General features: G+C 33.5%; 2 protein-coding genes across 4 annotated transcripts; one reads left to right on the forward strand and one right to left on the reverse strand.

Annotated features, from left to right (window-relative positions):
• Window positions 1-149: 149 nt before the first annotated feature.
• On the reverse strand, window positions 150-7,994 carry LOC8289160 (isopentenyl phosphate kinase). Of its 3 annotated transcripts, none has more exons than XM_002512087.4 (12): window positions 7,835-7,994; window positions 7,376-7,606; window positions 6,738-6,835; window positions 5,746-5,788; window positions 4,508-4,569; window positions 4,354-4,410; window positions 2,388-2,423; window positions 2,230-2,307; window positions 1,735-1,801; window positions 1,589-1,651; window positions 732-835; window positions 150-613 (listed from the first exon to the last, which is right to left on the reverse strand). In XM_002512087.4, exons 1-12 carry the CDS (start codon window positions 7,890-7,892, stop codon window positions 497-499), a joined length of 1,014 nt encoding a protein of 337 aa, XP_002512133.2. In that variant the 5' UTR covers window positions 7,893-7,994; the 3' UTR covers window positions 150-496. The 3 variants fall into 3 exon arrangements, with proteins under 3 accessions (XP_002512133.2, XP_025015833.2, XP_015584555.2); XM_025160065.2 differs by having other exon boundaries at window positions 7,376-7,597; window positions 7,835-7,977; XM_015729069.3 differs by lacking the exons at window positions 150-613; window positions 732-835 and adding an exon at window positions 994-1,204.
• Window positions 7,995-15,910: 7,916 nt separating this feature from the next.
• LOC8289161 (probable WRKY transcription factor 3) lies at window positions 15,911-20,312 on the forward strand. Its single transcript, XM_002512088.4, has 4 exons — window positions 15,911-16,533; window positions 17,688-18,376; window positions 18,467-18,625; window positions 19,645-20,312. Exons 1-4 carry the CDS (start codon window positions 16,084-16,086, stop codon window positions 19,922-19,924), a joined length of 1,578 nt encoding a protein of 525 aa, XP_002512134.3. The 5' UTR covers window positions 15,911-16,083; the 3' UTR covers window positions 19,925-20,312.
• Window positions 20,313-20,532: the final 220 nt, after the last annotated feature.

The raw sequence follows: 20,532 nt of genomic DNA on the forward strand, positions 1-20,532 counted from the left end.
TTGAATATATGTCTATAATTATGGGTTTATTTATAGGGATCCAAAGTCCAAACTGAAGTTGGCTGTTCCGCAAATTTCAGAGGTTGGAGGCTTGAAGAGACTTTGATTCTGTGCATGGCACCCTGTGTGAAATACAATTCAGTTGCACGTTTCCGAAGAATTTTTATTTTTAATTTTATTATTATTATTTTTCACTTCAAACATCTCAGACTCATGCTTATCGAAGATCATGTCACAAGCATAGTGAAGCAAAGTGTACGTTTCGCTGCTTCTAATGGCAGTCCTGATTATATTCTAGACAATGAACTCGCTCCTTAACAGAACCAGCGATTGTGCATTGCAGATGCCTCAAGAGTCGCTGCATGCAATTCATAAGTTAGAATATGTCGAATAAGAGGAATCCAGATTCTCGAGTCTTGATTATCTCTGAGCCTATTCGTGCTTTATGAGAGACTTTGGCAAATATTAATAACCTCATATCCAATGCCTCCATCATTCAACAGGTACTACCCGTTCCTTTAGCAACAAATCTAATGACCGTCCCGAGCCAATCATCAGGAATAGTACCTCGCAGTTCTCCACTTAAGGCTTTCAATGAGTGGCTTGTTGCCGCCTGTATTCGCCAAAAATTCTTAGTACTGCTTGCACTAACATATTATAGGTTAAAAAAGAAAAACTATAATGAATGAAAACAAAATACAATGATCAAGATCTTCAATGAAAGTTATTACCTTCACAATGTAGACATCAATGCCGAGTTTTGCGATCATTGCAGCTTCTGAAATCTTGGTCTCCATCCCTCCGGTTGTATCATGGGCTGCTACCGTTATTTCAACTGTTAAGAAAAACTAAAATTTATGCTGATGCGGTGTTAGTTCAAACAACAGAGACATAATCTACTGTTGAATGAGAATAATGCTTCTGCACAAATGAAATGAACAACGGCCATAGTTAGCACTTGCATCAACAAGCTGAGGAACTAAGGGCACTTGCCTAAAATTTGAATCTTTATAGGTTTAAGTATCATTGCTCTGATGGAGGCATAATATGAGAATTCATGGACATATCTAAATAGTCCCTAAATTCTCTATACACTGGAAGAAAGAGATCAATCTTTTAAAGTACTGCCACCACACAGAAGAGAGGAAAAGTATCTAAGTTCAAATTTTCTTTCAGAAAACCAACTCTTCACTCCGTGGAACTCCTGAATGAAAATGGAAAAGAGATGTAACTCCACTTCCTTCTCCATTACTATGATATATCCAACATATGCTTGGTGGAAGTATAAAAATGCAATCAGGTGCTAAAGCTTATTGTTATTAACTACATAATCAACTTGGTATGATTAAACTAATCAATTGTAGTATTGGTAATATTCGACATTCAACACAACTACTTCAACCATATCATGTTTGTCAAGTACTGGATATTGCTGTATTCGCTATGCACAATCAACTACCTCAACTAAGTTTTTCTAGCAACTACTAACTTCTAGAAGATGTACTTTTGGAGTCTACTATGATTGTAGTCAAAATGGTTACTATAAACATCAAATTTGCAGCACCAAAGCTTAATTTCTTTCACAAACCTTGGTTATTCATGTTCTGGCGTGTTGGATTCACGACCGACCAGCTTCCGTCCTCATTCACAGCTGTAATGATTGGAAAATTGGTTAAATGCCCATCTGGTTTGAAAGGTCAATGCTTAAGATCGAAGGTGAATATGAGCACTTACCAATCTCTCTCAAGAGTACTGCACCGGGTTCAGAAGGTGGACGGTCATACACGCCCAAAACATCTGTCTTTAATCTGATTTAATTGGATAACAAGTGAATAGTTTTGTTTCAATAGCTATCAAACAAGGATAAATCTGGTGTGTGTTTGAGAGCGAGGGTGAGACATCCTGCAAGAGTACAAAATACCAATTCTAGGAGCCAAGTTGAGACATTTATAAATCTAGACATAATCTAACCACCCAGTTCAAGGTGATCATATGATGATTACTTTGTCAACTACATGCTAACACAGCATTAAATTGAAAGGCTGCTTTAAAATCACGACATAGTAACATTTATGATGCAGTAGAACAGGAGATATTAAATAAAGCATAGTTAAGAGTCTGATTCTGATTTTGCACAAGAGAACATATGAGATTTAGGTACCAGTTCACGAAGCTCTGGTCAAGATGAGGAAACATATGAAGAAACCAAGCCATGGAAAAAAAGGATACAAGAAAAACAACAGATTCTGGTTTCAAGTAGGCCGCAAGATGACGTATAATAACATCACCACTCAATATGGTGCAACCCTGATTAAATGAGAAATTGAAGAATAGATGAATTTCACTTCTAAAATCACAAGGAGAAAATATCCCTGAGGAGATCATACCTGAAATTCATCAAGTACAGCATCTCCATGTAGAACCTAGAAAGCAAATAAAAATCTATTATTATATAGCCAAATTTCAACGAGAGAGAGAGAAAGAGAGTGTAAAGAAGCCAAAAGAAACTAATCACAACTCTCCTCGACTCAAGCAGTTAGACAAGTAAGAGGTTCGAGCTAAAAGTATCTCAATAAGTGTCTTATGTGGCCACAAACAAATGGTGTAATCTTCCATCTTCTGCCCCGGAGGTACACATGCCTATAAGCCAATACTTCTCATTGGTGAACAAGAGTGTTTATCACCTCAAAGAAATTTGACCTTCGAAATTGCCATACAATACTTGCCTATTCCACCTACTTGAACTAATATACGAGTATAACCCTAAGCAAGTGCTTTGTCATAATTTCAATTCTCTACAACCAATGGGCATACAGAAAAGGAGATACGAAGACTACATTGCTATAGTTGTCCATACATACATTATGTGCATGGACTAAACTGTGTGACAAAAGGTTTAAGCTTCTCCATTAGTTGGGGTTTTGTTCTTATTGGTCATAAGAAGATAATTTATTAATCATCTTCATATATACAAGCTGCCACCCCTTGACACAAGAATATGCTGTACCTCAGTGGAGAGTAATGACTGAAAGAAATAGAAGAAATGGAGTGTTTGGGAGGTGAGAAAAGGAGAGAAAAAGGAGGAAATGAGGGAAAATAAAGAGGAAAGAACAGCAAAGAGAGAGATAAGAAATAAGAAACAATCGTGCTTATATTTCATTAATTGAGTGCCTATTCCATACTAGCTTCTATTTATACTAATTATTGACTCATCATAGACTAAAATCTACGTTTAATATTGTGCTAATACAACTGGAAATAACAGACTCAATACACACTCATAACATGCTTTATCCCCTCACACAAAAGCTGATTGGATATTCCTTCTAGAACTCCTTATCTATGGTAACTCCTTGCCATTCCTGTTGTACTTCAATTACAGGCCCATTGTGTTGATAATTCTTCTTTACTTGCTGCTCCAACGTTTAGGTACATGACATATAATATGACTTCAGAAAAACATATGTTAAGCGGGGACATATAATTTATGTCTCCTAAGTCCTGAAACCATGTTTTGGTCAGATTGTAACAGGTAATAGCTTCTCTTGCACTGATTATAGAAACTTAAATCTACACCGAAAATAGATGGCTTTGCTCTGTAGATCAGTGTAAATATTGTTCCACACATGAGAACAGTCTGTTGGAGGAGAACAGACCCATATTGATTTGCATTTGATATATCCAAATATGGTCCCATCAGTCCATGTGAAAATGGGGTTAAAAGCTAGCAACAAATTTCTTGAAAAGACAGGCTCCATTCCATCTCCCAAGCCTCAGGATGCGCTATATACCATCCTTGTCAATTTGCAAAGTATAAGGTTAGGATCTGTTCCTCTTCTTTCGTTATTTTTAACCACATTTTAATATTATATATGACTCAACATGAGGGCGAAATGGTAAATTGTTCCTTTGTGATCAGAGGGTCTCCGGTTTGAGTCATTTAAGAGCCTCTTCGCAAAATGGCAGGGCAGAAGGCTGCATTATGACAGACAGGGCTATGTGAAGGAGGAAGCCTCAGTAGGAAAACCTTATCCTACATATGAGTCAACTTAACTAGACCTTCAGTTGAATACCAGTTAGGTTTGTCACCTTGATTCTTTTCTCTAATATGTTCCATTTAGAGCAAAACATTCAGCACGCATTGTCATATCTGAATAGAACATCCAAACAATTATGTGTCCTCAATTTACAGTTGACATCGATGATATCTTTGACATGACAAACAAGAGCAAAATAGAAGATAGCACATATAATTTAAGTGAAAATCTCATATTCCATTGAAAAGAAATAAACAAAAAGAATTAATATTTGATAAAATTTCAAGCTTCAAGTAACATAGACATTGAATCTTACAGGTACAAATCCAGAGCCAATCGCCTTTGCCACCATTGATAAATCAGCTGATTCCATCTGAGTAACAGAATCAAACCTTTAGAGATGAGGGGAAATATACTGTGTTACTTATAGTGATTGAAAAAAATAAAGACACTCTTGCTCAATGACTGACATTTCTTTGTGACGTTGACCATCCACATGAAAATGGAGACATTCCAACGGAAGGAATTCCATCTATGATGAGAAAAGAATTTGTTAGAACGATGCAGTCCACATCCAAACACAGAGTATAAAAATGGCTGCTAAGAAGAAACTAGGAAGCATGTAATGGAAATAATTTCAAGACTGATCAAGTCCCAACCTAATCCTACAACATCAAGATACCACTTTCAATGCTCACGAGATGCTAGATCAAGAAGCGTGACTCAAAAATAAAAACTAAACTCAACACACCGATAGTTAATAGCATTAAAGACAGAAAAGTTATAAGAAGATAGAAAGGAAAGAGATTAAAAAAGAAAATTATTTGGTTGAGCAATTTATCTAAACACATAGCATCTAATTTAGTTTATCATCACGGTAAAAGAAAAGTGCAGCACTTCCATAATACTTAAGTGGTTCTCTCTTGTTGTTACCCTAATAGAAATTATACATAAAATAAAAATACCTCATCCATTCTGTATATGATTTGGTCACCGACTATAAGTTTGTTCTATAAATACAGTGGCATTTTGGATACTTGAATGGCTTAGCTAGATAAATACAATAGGGTAAGAGGTGTATTTTGGGCCTTATGAGCTGGACATATAGGATATTGAATTAGGTTTAGGATACAAACTATGCAATTATTTCCTTTAATTATTTCCTAGTGACAAATTTCTTATCATCCCATGTATTTAGGAAGGGTTTTGCTCAACCATGTAATTCTTGTATTGTTATTCATTGTGTTTGTTGTCTAATTTCTCCACAGCAACAAGCTTTCCACATTTATGACAGCATAACATGCAACTTTTCATGGAAGCAAAGTTATGAAAAGATAGTTGAGATTTCATTACTATGCTGCAAAAAAAGTCTACCAGGCAAATAGAGATAACAATAGTTTGTCGCTAATATTAGTGTTACAAGTGTTTTGCTGAAATGTTATGTGTTCATGTGTGAGCATGCCGACAGATGGAATGCACTAGAGCCCATTGCAGTTCACAATGGAAGTTTGAAAGCCATTATCAGGCATGATCATGAACCGCATATGCCAATAAAACTCCTCTTTAACAATAACATGACCGCCATTTCTTGCAGTTTATACAATGAAAACAGAGATTATTTCTCACATTCAATGAAGAGGAGACAATCAAGAATGTGCATATAAAAGACAGTTTTAATAGCTATTTTCTTTAGTTACTAGATCAGTACCTCTAGCTAGTATTCGAACAACTTCAAGATTGAGAGTTGTAACCTGAATCAGTGCAGAAGATCATAAAAGAAGATAAGAGCGGGAGAGATAATATATTTTATGAAAAATCATAGAAGTCCGATGACAAATTGTCATATCAAATTTTATAACATAGCATAAGGAATTGATAGAAATGATAAAATATTATCTACTCCAATAGATAAGAAAGGAAGATGACATAAAAATTAGGGTGCCCATTACAAATTATCTCCAAAAAGTTGGTCTGGACTCTGGAGTAGATTAACAAGTGAAATCACTTTTTGTAAGGTGAATGTCTTCTAATGATCTCAAAGTAGTGTAGAAATGGCAACAGGCGGTGTCGAACCAGGTTTTGCCTACCCCATCCCTGCTCCATTAGAAATTGAGGTGGGGCATATAGTTTTGGAGCGGGGTGGGCAGATTACGGGTTTCCCCAATTTCTTTTTATGATATCAATATGAAATACTTGTTTTAATATGGGTGTATGCAAAAGCTTGAGCGTGTTATGACAATTTACATGCATTTAAGACAAGCTTAGGTATGAAAGAAAATCTAATTATCTAAGGCTTTTAGAGTGTAACATGCTTGTATATAGAATAGAAGTATATCGACTCTAATAACTCCAATAGTAGAATATTTTTCTGATTATAGTGATTACTTAATAACTGTTAGTCTCAAGCTATGGTAATAACTAAAAGTTCAAAGAAGTATTTTCTACTTTCTTTTCAAATTAAGCTACTAAATTTTGGTTCCTGTAAAATAAAATGAGATCGCAAGTCCAGGACTTACAAAAACTGGGAAATCATTCACATGTAACAGAAAATTGAAGCTCCTTTAACATATCAAACATGTTTTATTGGGATGATATGCCATGCACTGGGTTGCATAGCAATACAGTGAATGAAGGTCTGGTACATTTACTAGAAATCAGGAGAGGAAAGAAAGGAATAGAACAGAGAGATTAAAATCTTACAGAAATGCGTGTGGCAACAAAACCAGCCTTGACAAGTGGTTGGCTCAATCCTCCCTTATGAACCCCTGATTTGCTAGCCTGGAAGTGTCCAAACGAACCTAAAGGCAACAACATGGAAGAATCAATCTTGGAGTTGAAAACAAAGTTGACAATTTGTCCCTCTGTTACAGTTGTTCCAGAAATGTTTGTGATTCTTAGTCCCAGTCCCAATAAAGAAAAGGGATAATTTCAAACAAAGTTTTCATGTTGTTGATTCTTAGGCTTAGTGCTTCTTCCTCTATGCCGCCTATTGGTGCTAGTGGGGTAGGTTAACTCACAAATCAGTAGATAATCTCAGAATCCGCGATCACGATCGGGATAGAATAATCAATAGTTAAATTAGCTACTAGAACTACTGGTTCTTTCCTTGCTAGGAGTTCTTGCCTCAGGGTCAGTGGAAGAACCGGATTTTCCGTTGAGAGGGCGTTTGGGGAAGAATTGGAACCTATATAATATATATATGTGTGTGTGTGTTTTTTTATTCTTCTCTCATATTAGTCTATAGCACAATATTCATACAGAAAAGAAAGCATTAACGTGAAACAAACCAAAGTCATGCTTAACGTCTTCAGTGATAGTAGAAAAGATATTTAATTAACCTGCTCCGTGAACAACAACAAAACTGCAAGAATCCAAGGAAGTTTGCTCTTGAAAATTATCCACATCACATGAAATTTCAGATGTCCCATGCCGGTTGCTCCAATCCATTCCAAGAACTCTTTGTGACCCAGACCCAGCAATCAAAGCTTGCTTTAGCTGAGAAGATACAATCTCAAGATTCTCTTCATTTACCTTCTCTAGCTCATTCTTACAAGTAATTGCTGCACCTCCTGCATCAAGTACACTATCATACATCGATAACCTTGAGTTTCTTATTTCAATGATAATTAGGTCCAAATTAGAAAATACGCATCAACTTTAAACCACAAGAACCAAACCCACTTCAAATAAAGATCCAGTCTTTTCACCAAGATAAGCATGCCCAGTGAATCAGTTAATTGAATTATTGGTCCAATGCAAATACAAAAGTGAAAAATGATTGTAGATGAAAGACATACCAAGTTTAACGATGCAACGGATTGGTTTAGTCAGATTGAGAGCTGCAGTATCCTCCATATCTTCGATTTACTTGGTCGGCTCTGTATTTGAAATGCTGCGGGCAAATGTTTTACTTTTACTAAAATGTCGCGAGCCTATTTTCGAATTTATATTCAGCTTTTTAAAATTAAGCCCGCATAAATCTAGACTCTTTCTTTTTTTAGGCTAAACCCATATTTTAGTCCCTCTACTATTTATGTTTGTTTTGCATAGTCCTTGTACATTTAAGAGGTCGCTGTACATCGATTTTTGTATCTTATTGGTCCTTACGTTAACAGACGTTCTGTGCGTGTTTAGTAGAGACGTTATTTGCATTGCATCTGTTTATGCTAAACTAGTACTAGTGTGGAATATAAGTGAGAGCTTAATTTTCAATAATGCAATCCGACGTAGTCTTATTTAATACAATACGACATAATTTTGTAAAAATAAAACTGTGCCGTTTTATTTTTTTCTCCAAATTTTAGCTACTAAATCGTAAATTCAGTCTCGTTTCCTCTATTCCTTTTTTCTACAGTAAACCTAAGAAGAATTCCATTTTCTATATTCTCTATACTTTCTGTAAAAGAGTGAAGAATTTTTCATATTGTAGTTTTCAGTTAAAGTAAAAGTTCTTTTATTGTGGAACCTTAAAATAACGACCACTGGACTATATTGCTGCCATTTACATCTTCAGTTTGTTGTGGACCACATTGTGTTTTTTAGTGCTTTTTGTGCTTCGTGAGTTTATGCTTATTATAATGTTAGTATTTGGATCTTTCTGAGAGTGAGTAATATTTAGTGATAAAAATGATTATTATAAAATTATCATAATTGTCACGGTTAGATCTGTAGGCTTGTGACCGGCACTAGAAAATAAATATGTGTAAGGCTACCGAGACCCGTATCAAACCTGACTAATCACTAACTCAATCAAATTATAATTTTATTAATTATAACATTATTTCATTACTAATTTTTTAACCATGCAAATACTATATACTTAAATAAGTCTGTCAGCACAATTAGATAATACCTCATCGGTTGGTTTAACATGCCAAAATAAAGTAATAAGTTTTAGAATCACTACTGCGGAGAATCTAAAATTATAATAATCAAACATATAAATAAAATTAGTTACATTAAATCCGAAGATTAAGAAAGTCGGACTGCCAAAGGAGAAAAGCTGTGAGAAACCTAACAGATACCTGAAAAATAAAATGAGACTGTCAATCTCGACAGTAAATTAAAATCATATAATTTATATATTAATTTTTAAATTCTAATTTTTTTTTGGTATATGCGGTTAATTTTTTATACATAGAATTATTATTTTGACATTTATACTTACTTTTGACATATGAGACTAACGCTTATGTGTAATCTTATAATTTTTTATTAATTTATTGATTAATAAGTTACATTCTCAATTAATCACTCATTCTAATTTTAAAAAATAACATAATAATAATAGACTAATTTTCTAAGTAGATAATGATTATTTTAAAAAATAATATACTAATTATATTTTAATATTATATTAACTAATAAATTAATTTTCTAATTATATAATAATTTTAGTTATAGAATAATATTCTTAAATATTATTTTTACTAATAAATTAATTTTTAATTTTAAGAAATAGTAATATCAATTATATTGACAGTGATTGATTTATATAATATTAAAATTAATAAATAAATATTCTTAAAATGATTTTTATATTATTGCATTAATAAAATTTTAAAGAAATGAATGATATTTAAAAATAATTAGTTTATTATTATTTTTTAAAATATTATAAATTAATATTAAATATTAAAAAGATTATAAAATTATACTTATAAATTTAATTTTATAATTAAAATAATAATAACGGTTCGTACAACGCACAGATAAATAACTAGTTATTATGAATTAGAATTTGTTATTGATCGTGAATTTCCCTTGGGATGAATTACTGATACTGAAGATATTTTTGTTACTTCAAACATTCCCTTTATTAATGCTAAAATATGGGGTAAATGTGGAAAGAGGTTTTCTCTAAGGAATCGGGCTCCATTAGGCGCAATAAGTGGTACAGGACAAGGTTCGACTATGATAAGTATAAAAACGTCATAGGAGTAAAACTCATGAAATGGTAAGACACGACTTCAAAAAGTAAAACGTTAAGGTATTTCCTCTTTTTAAGTGTTAGAAATCTCATATTATTGAGAAATAACAAACATAAATAATTTATAACTGCTAGTTTTACTCATTTTAGTATTGGTTGGATTCAAATTCAATTTATTAATTAATTTTTGATGATTTTATTTATTTAATTAAATCAATTCGACTCATCTGATGTTGTTGCTGTTTTTCAATTCAATTTTAATTTTAAAGGAAGAATTTTAATTTTAAATAACAACTAAGTGTTAACACTATGCATGGTAACGAAGAGAGAACGGGAGGCAACGGGAAGAAAATTTAAAGGAAATGAAAGGGAGTTGAAGAAAAGGGAGAAAAAAATTATTATTCTATTATGTTTGGTTATATAAAAATAATTATTAAAGGAAATAGAGAGAAAATATATAAAATTTGTTTGGATAAAAAATATGGAGAACTCACAATCCTATAAGATAAGATTAGTCTTCTTGATTGTTTATAAACGTGCTTATCGGATCGGGCTACTCAAGTAGAATCCAACCATGATTCAGCCTTCTTTGGACTTATATCCCTAATATGATTTGAACTTGGTCATTTCCGTTTTCTTGTCTATGATGCTCGCTTATCCATATTGTAACACCGCCATCACATGCTAACCAATAAACATTAGCCAGGAAGCATACAAGCGTCGTAGAATATATACTACAGGTAGATAGGTCAATATGTAGGTTGTTAAGAATCCAGACACAAGGTTATTAACATATAAACATATGATTATACTTAAACATCATTTAACAAGTATTACAAACATTTTCTTATGCCTTATAAGGCATACTTCCATATATATCACATAACTGCATACAAAAATGCATCGGAGGAGACTTCACAACCGGCCCAACTTGACAGAATCGCTAAAAGCTAGACTTCGCATACAACCAACGGATGCACTACTATTTACAAACCTGAAAAGAAAAATTTTGGAGAGGGGTGAGCCTCCAAATGAAATAAATAATCAACATAATCTATATCACATACACTTAATACAATTTCCACCCAATCACATAACTTTCCATGATATTCATAGTTTAGGTATAAAGTCATACCATTCTACTCAATTCATTACAACCATCATAGAAGAAATACAATTCAACAATTATGGTTAGTTCTCACGGCTTGTGGATCCCCTTTAATGTGCTGCTCCGCCTCATCCTCACATATCACACACGTAAGGCCTCCGCCTCATCTCACATTATACACTTTTATAGCCTCTCTAGGCTTTAGCCTCCCAAGGCTTTATATATATATATCTTTTTTTTTTTCACAGGGAAATCCACCATTCACATGCACATATGCAATTAACATCACAATTCAATCATTTCACTTATATCATATTTCAGCAATAACAATTGTTCCACTCAACACCAATCATTTCCATCTCACTCATTCAAACATAAACAATATTAAGCAAACGCAACCATTTGCGGAACATTTGATTAAATATATGAACATAGCAAATATTAACTATTTACTTACTCAAAATATACTTATTCCTTTAGCATATAAGAACCTCCTTTCTCCACAACTTCCTTTCCAGGCCTTTGAGTACCTGTCAACACATTCATCAATTCACATTTCATGCATATTACAAATATTCATGTAAATGCGAGTTCTAATGCATTACAAGATCATCCCCTCTCTAATTCATAGGTCTAACTCTTCCTTTAAGACTCTCAATTACTGTTTTAATATCCTATAAACATTTCCCATCTAGTTAAATACCAATTTAACTCAAATTAACATCAATAAATTGCATAAAACTAATCTCCAACATTTCTGTTTTCTAGACAGAATTTAGTACCAAGGTATATTTATTGCTGGGCAAAATTGGCTTAATACAAAAATCTCATATTAAATAGAAATATCCATTTATGCGTCTAGTTTCATCTCCAAGAAGAATTACTCAATTCCGACTTCTATAGGTTTAATTATTTTTAAATTACTGAGCAAGGGTCATACAGCTAGTTGTACCCGAGCAGTAATCTGTTTGCTCAATTTAAGCAACCAAAACGGCAAAAATAGCGAAATCACAAAACTACAAAGTTATAGAGGACTCTTTAAAATTTCCATAGACACCAATTAAGCTTAATTTGGACTTATATAACCCATGTTATGCCTAAAATACAGAACATCAAGGTTGCTGGAATTTTGACAGTTTTCTATCTTAACATACTTAAACTTAAATCAAGCTTAATCTTTATGCAATCATTCAATACTTTACTAATTCATGATAATCAGACCTTTAATTAATCAATGAGAGCATCAAATGAAGTTTTTTCAATTTGTAATCAAGAACCCTAATGACAAATTAATAACACTCAAGTAACAACTTACCAATTTCAGCTTTTGGGTTGCTAATATGCTTAAATCCTTTAGCTTTAGCTTGGCTCTTTCAATAGTTGGCAAAATCCTATCTTAATCTTAAGTTTTTCTAGGTATTCCACTCCTCTCTCTTATTCCAAATTTTGTATTTTTGGCCATGTACGAATTTTAGAGAAATGAAGAGGTAAAATGAGCTTGCTCATGGTTCCAATTTCCAATATTCCTCTCTTAATGCCACCACCTACTAAACTATTTTTATCACCCTAAATCAATTCTTACTAACCATATATAGGTACTAACTTTTAATTGTATCTTTTAAGTCCAATCTATTTATCCAACCTTCAACTATTGGTTCAATTAAGTCTTAAGGCTTAATACACATAACCCAAGTACTTAATCAACTTATCTAAATTAATAATCTAATATCATGCTTCTTATTCTCTACTTATAATTAATATATATCTGTTCTCATAAAATAAAAATATCATTGATATACCATCATATGCCCAATGATTAAATGTAAATGCACATAACATGGATGATGAGAAAATGCAGGCGTTACACATATTCTGTTATATTTTTTCTGTCAATTAAAATGATATCAATACTTTGTTTGCAGTGTTCTTGCAGCAGAGTTTTAGGGTGCTATTTTTGGTCTTGGAACTGCGGTTTTCATAGTATTATTGCTGATTTTGGTAACTGTTAGTGGTAAGGTGATGGCTCATGGTTTCCTTTATGCTTTATTTCGTGAGATTAAGCTGCTTCTGGCTCATGAATGGAAAGTGCAGGTCATTCACGTCCACAGAGTGGTGATTTCTTGGCCAGCTTGGGTAGCCATATTCCGATTGTTTTTCACCCGCTTTCTCATTTTCATTGTAAGAAAATAGGATATATTCTTATTATTAAATTCTAATTTTAGCTAATAATCAATTTTCAGTCTATATATATTTAAAACACTAATCTTTACGAGTAATAAAATACTATTTCAAATTTTAACATAACTGCATTTTTAAAACTCGATCTCAAAAACCAATTGAGCTAATATATTTTCAATATTACATCCTCAAAATGTGGGCATTAATGCTACAACGATCCATTTAAATTATATAAAAGAAGCCATTCCGACATGAAAGTTCAAACTTGTCCCACATTAATTAATCTTTTATTAAAGCATGTACAGTTTTTGTTAGCCTATCTGTGTAAATAATTTCATAACTACAATGTAATAATTTGTTGGTCTCCAGCTAATCAAGCAGTGGTCCTACGTGCTCTGCAGTCTGCAAGAACCCAATACAATTGGCCATCATCATTATCAAATCATAAATCATAAACAATAATCGTAACCTTCTATTCCCCAGCAAATAATAAAAATGCAATCTCCTTATTTTAATTTGATGGGTTCTTATTAGTGTTTAGTATATTGTGTTATATATTCTATTATTCTCAAGTTGTGCTTTGGTATTCTTATAACTACTTTTTCTTTTCTATTTAGAAAAATCTTCAACATTAGATTAAGTGATAAGCACCCAATATGACTCATCATTTCATATACTTCTAAATCTTAAGTTATTTTTTAAATTTATATATTGAAAAGAGCTTCATTTCATCGAATACCAATTGTTGTAAACATGTAAATTTGTTCATAAACTAATTCATATATGATTTTAACTTCAGCCCATTGATTGAATGATAGGCTAAAATTTGTAATAGACTTTGACTTGTGTAAGAACAAATGCAGGGATGAATTATTAAACCTATCTAACCATAAGGCTCAGATTGATCAATTCTGTAATAACAACAGCAAACAACTAGAAAACAATTAGATATTGCTAGCACTAGAGATCATTTGTTAAAATACACAAGGATTTCATGCCTACCATATGAAATAAGCAGGGAAAAACAGTTCTTGTAGACAATCGTCTCCATGGTATTCTTTGAAACTACGAAAATTAGCAAGCAAACTACTTGTGTTAATGACTTGCACTCTTTTGTTTTTCTCCATTTAACGAAACTGCTTCTCGACTGGGCGATAGAATTAGGGCAACAAAATCCTCTTTTTTTTTTCTTTCTAATATGATAATTAAGACTGTAGATGTGCAACATAAATAATCAATTATCAGACTGTTACATTAATATCTTTTTATTGCAAAAAAAAAAAAAATTAAACCTAAAATTTTACACCAGTTAATATATATATATATATATATATATATATATATATATATATATATATATATTTATTATCTTATTAAATCTGTAGGTATATTATATTAAATAATATTCTTTTTGAGAAAATAAGTTAGTAATATTAGAATTATAACACTAATTAAAATGAAGAGCAGGAAAGAAATATTATAATGAGCCAAGTGGAGGTGGGTATATATGAAATTTGCAATAATAATGTGGCCTATAAAGTTGGAGTGTTTGACAAAATAGAGCAAAGATTTTCCAACACCACTCTTGTGTCATAAGGTATCTCTCAGACAAGAAAAAGGAAGAAAGGCTTTGAGTTTGCTCGAGTGATGGTCATGACTGATAGGCAAACAACCAGACACATTACCATCTTCCAATCACCTTCAGTTTATTACAAGCAACAGAAGCCATTAATTCTTTGAGATAATCTTTTGTTATATAGTGTTCGTTTTAAAATTTATATAATAAAAATTAATTAAATTTTATATATAATTAAATTTATAAAATTAATTATAGTTAAATTAAATCATAACAAGATAAATATAATTTTTAAATAAATTTTATATTAATAAATTAAATTATTTTATAATATTAAAATATCTCAAAAAAATAAACCAAATCTCTCTATAAACAAAAAAAAAAAAAAAAAAACTGTAATAGGAGTGGCTCTGCATAAGAACATTGCATAAAGATCCAAAAACAGAGAAAACCCTTTTAGATGGTGGAATTGAAATCCTTGGGTGTATGAAATCCCAAATTGCCAGGTTGCCACATGAAAATGAGCTTTTGACTATAACAAAAACAAACCAGACTATCACATCAATCCTTCATCTCCCTCCTCCACTTGCTATTAACCTATTGCTTACTTCCCACTTCACATGATACCCCAACAAAACACACATAACAAAACGTGCAGACTCCTCTCTCTCCTTCTCCTTTTAAAATTTATATAACTCAAATCATTTGTGATAAAAATAATACCTAATTAATTAATAAAATGATAAGGGAAAAGACCCATTTAAATCGCAGTTTTGTAGGTCTAATATGACAATATTTATATATCTCACTCAATTTAATCACAATTTCAAATCTAAGTCTCTTTCTATTATTTGTAATAAGAACTAATAACTTAATGTAACATATTAGTTCAAATCAGCAGACATGTAAAGTTGAACTGATACTGAAATCGTCGCTAGAAGAATACTAGTACAATTTATTCAAATTTTAGGGGCAAAATAGTAATTTCGTAAGCCCATGAAAATTTGGATAGGGAAGAAAAAGGACAAAAAAGAGAAACAAGAAACTTAAATTAAAAAAGAAATGGTATCTGCAGCGTGGACTTTTTGCTTGAATTTCAGATCCACAGACCAAAACTCAAAAGACACAGAAACTTATAAAAGTTTTCAGACATAACAGAAACCCGCAGAACCGAGCCCAAAAAAAGTAACCTTTGTTTCTTCTTCAGTTGAAAAGAGCAGAGGGGGGGGGGGGGGGACAAAACATATTATCTTTAATGTCCGAAAACGAAACCCACCACTCTCCTCCTCCAGCGCCGTCGCCGGCATCCACCACCTCCGCGTCTTCAGCACCAGCAAAATCCTCCACGTCCTCACGCCCAACCACAATTACTCTCCCGCCACGCTCCTTCAACGAAACATTCTTCTCCACTCCTACTCCAAATATGGGTTTGGGCTTGGGCTTTAGTCCTGGGCCCATGACTCTTGTCTCCAGCTTCTTCTCTGATTCCGATGACTTCAAATCCTTCTCTCAGCTTCTCGCCGGCGCTATGGCTTCGCCGGCAGCTGTCAAAGCTCCTCCCTTTCCTCCTCCTGCTCAAGAAGATAAAATCTCCGCCATAGGGGTCACTAGGACGCCGGCGAATTTGTCGATCGTTCCGCCGCCGCCGACGTTCTCTCCGGTGGCTCTTCTTGATTCACCTGGGTTTGGGTTCTTTTCTCCTCAGGTAGTTGATAAATTGAAAAGGGTTGCCTGGTGTTGTTAATAGTTTTTGTTTTGTTTAGTTCATTAAATTTCTGAAAGTTCTTTTTTTTATATTTTTCCAAAAAGTTTTTAAGCAATTTAAATAAAACCTACTTTTTCTTTTCTTTAATGCAATTAAGGTAGATGGAGGATGATTTTGATGAACAAATGATTGAACTTAATGCCCATAAGTCCAGCTGCTTAAGAGTGGAGTAATAAGAGAGAAATTTTACAGTAATTTTGAGTATATTAATGGAAGAGTATTTTAGTCATTTTAAGTTATTTTTCACTGTAATTGAGTCTATTTAGAATGGAGGCAGTAAGACTTTGACCAGGTATACGTCTGTTTCATGCTTTTAGTTTTAGAGAATAAATCACGAACCAGTTCCATTTGTTAAGTTTTGGCAAGCATTAAATGCCTAAATGGTCCAGCCATGTTGCTCCAATGCCTTGATTTTTGTTTTTTGTTTTTTTACCAAAATGTCCAATGAAGGGCTGTGCTTGGAACTTGACATTTCCATTTTGTTACATGCTTATGTTTTTGAGATTAAGCCATTGGGCTAGCAGCTATTTTCCTCATTGATATAATATTAGGAAGTTGAACCCCTTGCATTACCCTTCCCTTTGATATAGAGAAAATGTTGGGACATTGTTCTGCCTAGATGTATATCAATAACGAGAAATGAACAGCTTGATTTATTCTTCCTTTATATCTCTTGTTTGTCATCACATAACATATGAACCCTTTTTGTTTTTCTAGAATCGTGTGGCTGCATTTGTCTTTCTGAATGTTCCCACATGGTCTTCTCTGTGCTATGCTTATCAACCTTATAAGAGCACTCTGTTCTCACTGATAATTGGCACCATTTTGTTTCATAAAGGCAAATGTTTGGTCTCCTTTATAGTGATTACTGAAAGGCGTGTAGGAGAACAGTGCAAGTATGTGAAGAGTAGCTATATTAGCAGCTCATAAATGCACCATCTTTGTGCTTATTGTTTGAACCAAATACATTTTAAGCTTATAGATATATAACAGATTTGGAGCTGTTATTAATGTTCTCGTGATATGTCACTAATGTGTCTTTATTCACAATCATTTTCTTTTAAACTTATTTTAATCATCTGTGAGGTCTGTAGGGGCCTTTTGGAATGACACACCAGCAAGCCCTAGCCCAGGTTACTGCTCAGGCTGCAGAAGCCAATTCCCATATACATATTCAAGCACAATATTCATCAGCACCAGCAACATCTTCGACCCAATTTTCATCCATCAGCACTAATTCAACCATTCACCAGCAGATGCCTTCATCAATACCAGACACTAATGCATCTGAGAAGGAATTGTCAGACTTCTCGTTTCCTGATCAGAGAGCACAAGCTTCTTCAGTCACTGTTGATAAACCTGCTGATGATGGCTACAATTGGCGAAAATATGGGCAGAAGCAGGTGAAGGGCAGTGAATTTCCTCGAAGTTATTACAAATGTACACATCCTAGTTGTCCTGTCAAGAAAAAGGTTGAGCGATCTCTTGATGGTCAAGTAACCGAAATTATCTATAAAGGACAGCACAACCATCATCCTCCTCTACCCAATAAGCGTGGGAAGGATGCTGGAAATATGAATGGAAATCAGAATAATCAAACTGATTCAGGACTAGCTTCCCAATTTCAAATTGGAAATGTGAACAAATTGAAAGATAGGAAGGATCAAGAATCAAGGCAGGCTATGCCTGAACATTTATCTGGGACAAGCGACAGCGAGGAAGTCGGTGATACTGAAACTGGTATAGATGAAAATGATGAAGATGAACCCGAGGCTAAGAGAAGGTACTTTTGCAACTAAGTTCTTATTTGATCATACTTAAATGATTTGTATTGCAAATATATTACATGTCTAACAAAATCTGTGTTTTGCAGAAATACAGAAGTCAGGGTAACAGAGCCAGTTTCTTCACATAGGACTGTTACAGAGCCTAGAATCATTGTACAGACGACCAGTGAGGTTGATCTTTTGGATGATGGCTATAGATGGCGCAAATATGGACAGAAGATTGTCAAAGGCAATCCTTATCCAAGGTGGTTACTATCAGCCTATCTGATTATGACTTGGAGCAGTCATTATAATAAAACAAACATTGTTCTTAGGTTCTGATAACATTCATTATCAATTTAAAATTCCTTCTTGTAGTCTATCTAGCTCAAATTGATAGGAGTTTTTCAGTTCTTAGATATTTATGCATTTTGCTTTGCAGAGGCCAAGGGCCTCTTACTCTCTCTGCCATGGGGGATGCGGGTGGAGTTACAAAATTAAAGAAGATGAATATATTATGCCATCAGCAACAATTATTCCTTTTAGGCATAGAATTATTGTCTGGAACTGTTTGTTAAATAAGGTACACAGAAATGTTAACCCATATATATATTTGTAGTGTGACCATTGTGGTCATTATAATCTCAAATGCAAAATGGTTTGAAATCCTGTCCTCTAATTGTAGTGCCAAAATAGCCTGCATTAAGCAAACACATTTGATAGAAAGTTGGTCTTAAGAACTTCAGTGGGAGAAAACATTGTGGTTAAAGTTGGGACATATCCTTCCTCTTGCTCTTGGTGCCCTTTGTTTGCAAGATTTTTAAGTTCATATTTTTGCTCTCTCAGTCTTTCTTTCCTCTGCTTTTAGAAAACGTCGATGCTTTTGCTGATATTTGATTATTTATTGTGTTTTGTTAGTCAATAGTGAAAATTAAACTATTCTTTTGTTGAACTTTTAATATCTTTTCTACATGTCTAATTATTTATTATTTCCTTTGGTGGAGGCTTTCTCATCATTGCCATTTCTCATCAATTCATGTATTCATAGAGAAAAGGTCAATGGTGACATCTCTAACACTTTGCTAGTATTATCTCGAATGCTTGGGTTCTCATTGCTTATTCTATTGATAGAATGTATACATGTTGCAATACCTAGTTTTATCAAAACAAATCTAGGACCCATGCATATCGATTTTCCATTCTGTTCAGTCTCCCAAACATGCATGCTTGCTCTATGGATTTTGATGTTGACGTTTAATTTGAGGTTTCCTTCAATGATCTACAGGAGCTACTATAAATGCACAACTGTAGGCTGCAAAGTCCGTAAACATGTTGAGAGAGCTGCAACAGATCCAAGAGCAGTTGTAACAACATATGAAGGAAAACATAATCATGATGTACCAGCGGCAAAAGGGAGCAGCCATAATATAGCCCATAGTAATTCATCTGAGCTAAAACAACAAAATGTGGAGAAGAATGCTGTAAATAACAGAAGAAGGGACTCGAGCACCAATAATCGGCCACCTATAGCGCAGTTGCGATTAAAGGAAGAGCAGATAACTTAGTTTCTTCAAGTTATCACAAAAAGTAGGATGCCGCAGACATTTACTATGAATCAGGAAAAGCTGTAAGATATCTTCGCTGAAATCTGTTTTTCATGCTCTTTGAGGCCATTGTTTTCGTCAAGGCCCATGTCACAAACTGCCATATTCAAAAGGAAGAAAAAATCATAACCACAAGATATAAGGAAGTCAATCTGAGGCAAACTTTCTCAGATTGATCTACAGGGCATGCGATATTGTTGTATTTACACAGTTTAGTAAATATATTTCATTTGGAAATCTGTTCTTGTGCATTCTTTTGTACATTATCTGGAAGAAATGTTGCAAATAGCTGTTATACAGTTGTTACATTTGGATTTTATGTTTGAAAGTGCAGATATTTTTCTACTAATGTTCTGCCGGCATTTGTTTTGTTTTTCACTGGTTTCGTTTGAAGGTTCCACTTGCACATGGTTCAGCCCTGAAATTTGCTAGTTCTTACCGGGTTCACTAGCAGTTTTAAGTTGCAGAAACGTCAATGGTGTCCGATCTGGTTTACCAAAGTGAACAAAGGCTTGACATTGAAATAAAGCGGGGTAGAAAATGATTGGAAACAACATTGCCTTCGTAAT

The sequence above is a fragment of the Ricinus communis genome, chromosome 1 (assembly GCF_019578655.1).
Source record: "Ricinus communis isolate WT05 ecotype wild-type chromosome 1, ASM1957865v1, whole genome shotgun sequence".
In the NCBI taxonomy this organism is placed as follows: Eukaryota; Viridiplantae; Streptophyta; class Magnoliopsida; order Malpighiales; family Euphorbiaceae; genus Ricinus; species Ricinus communis.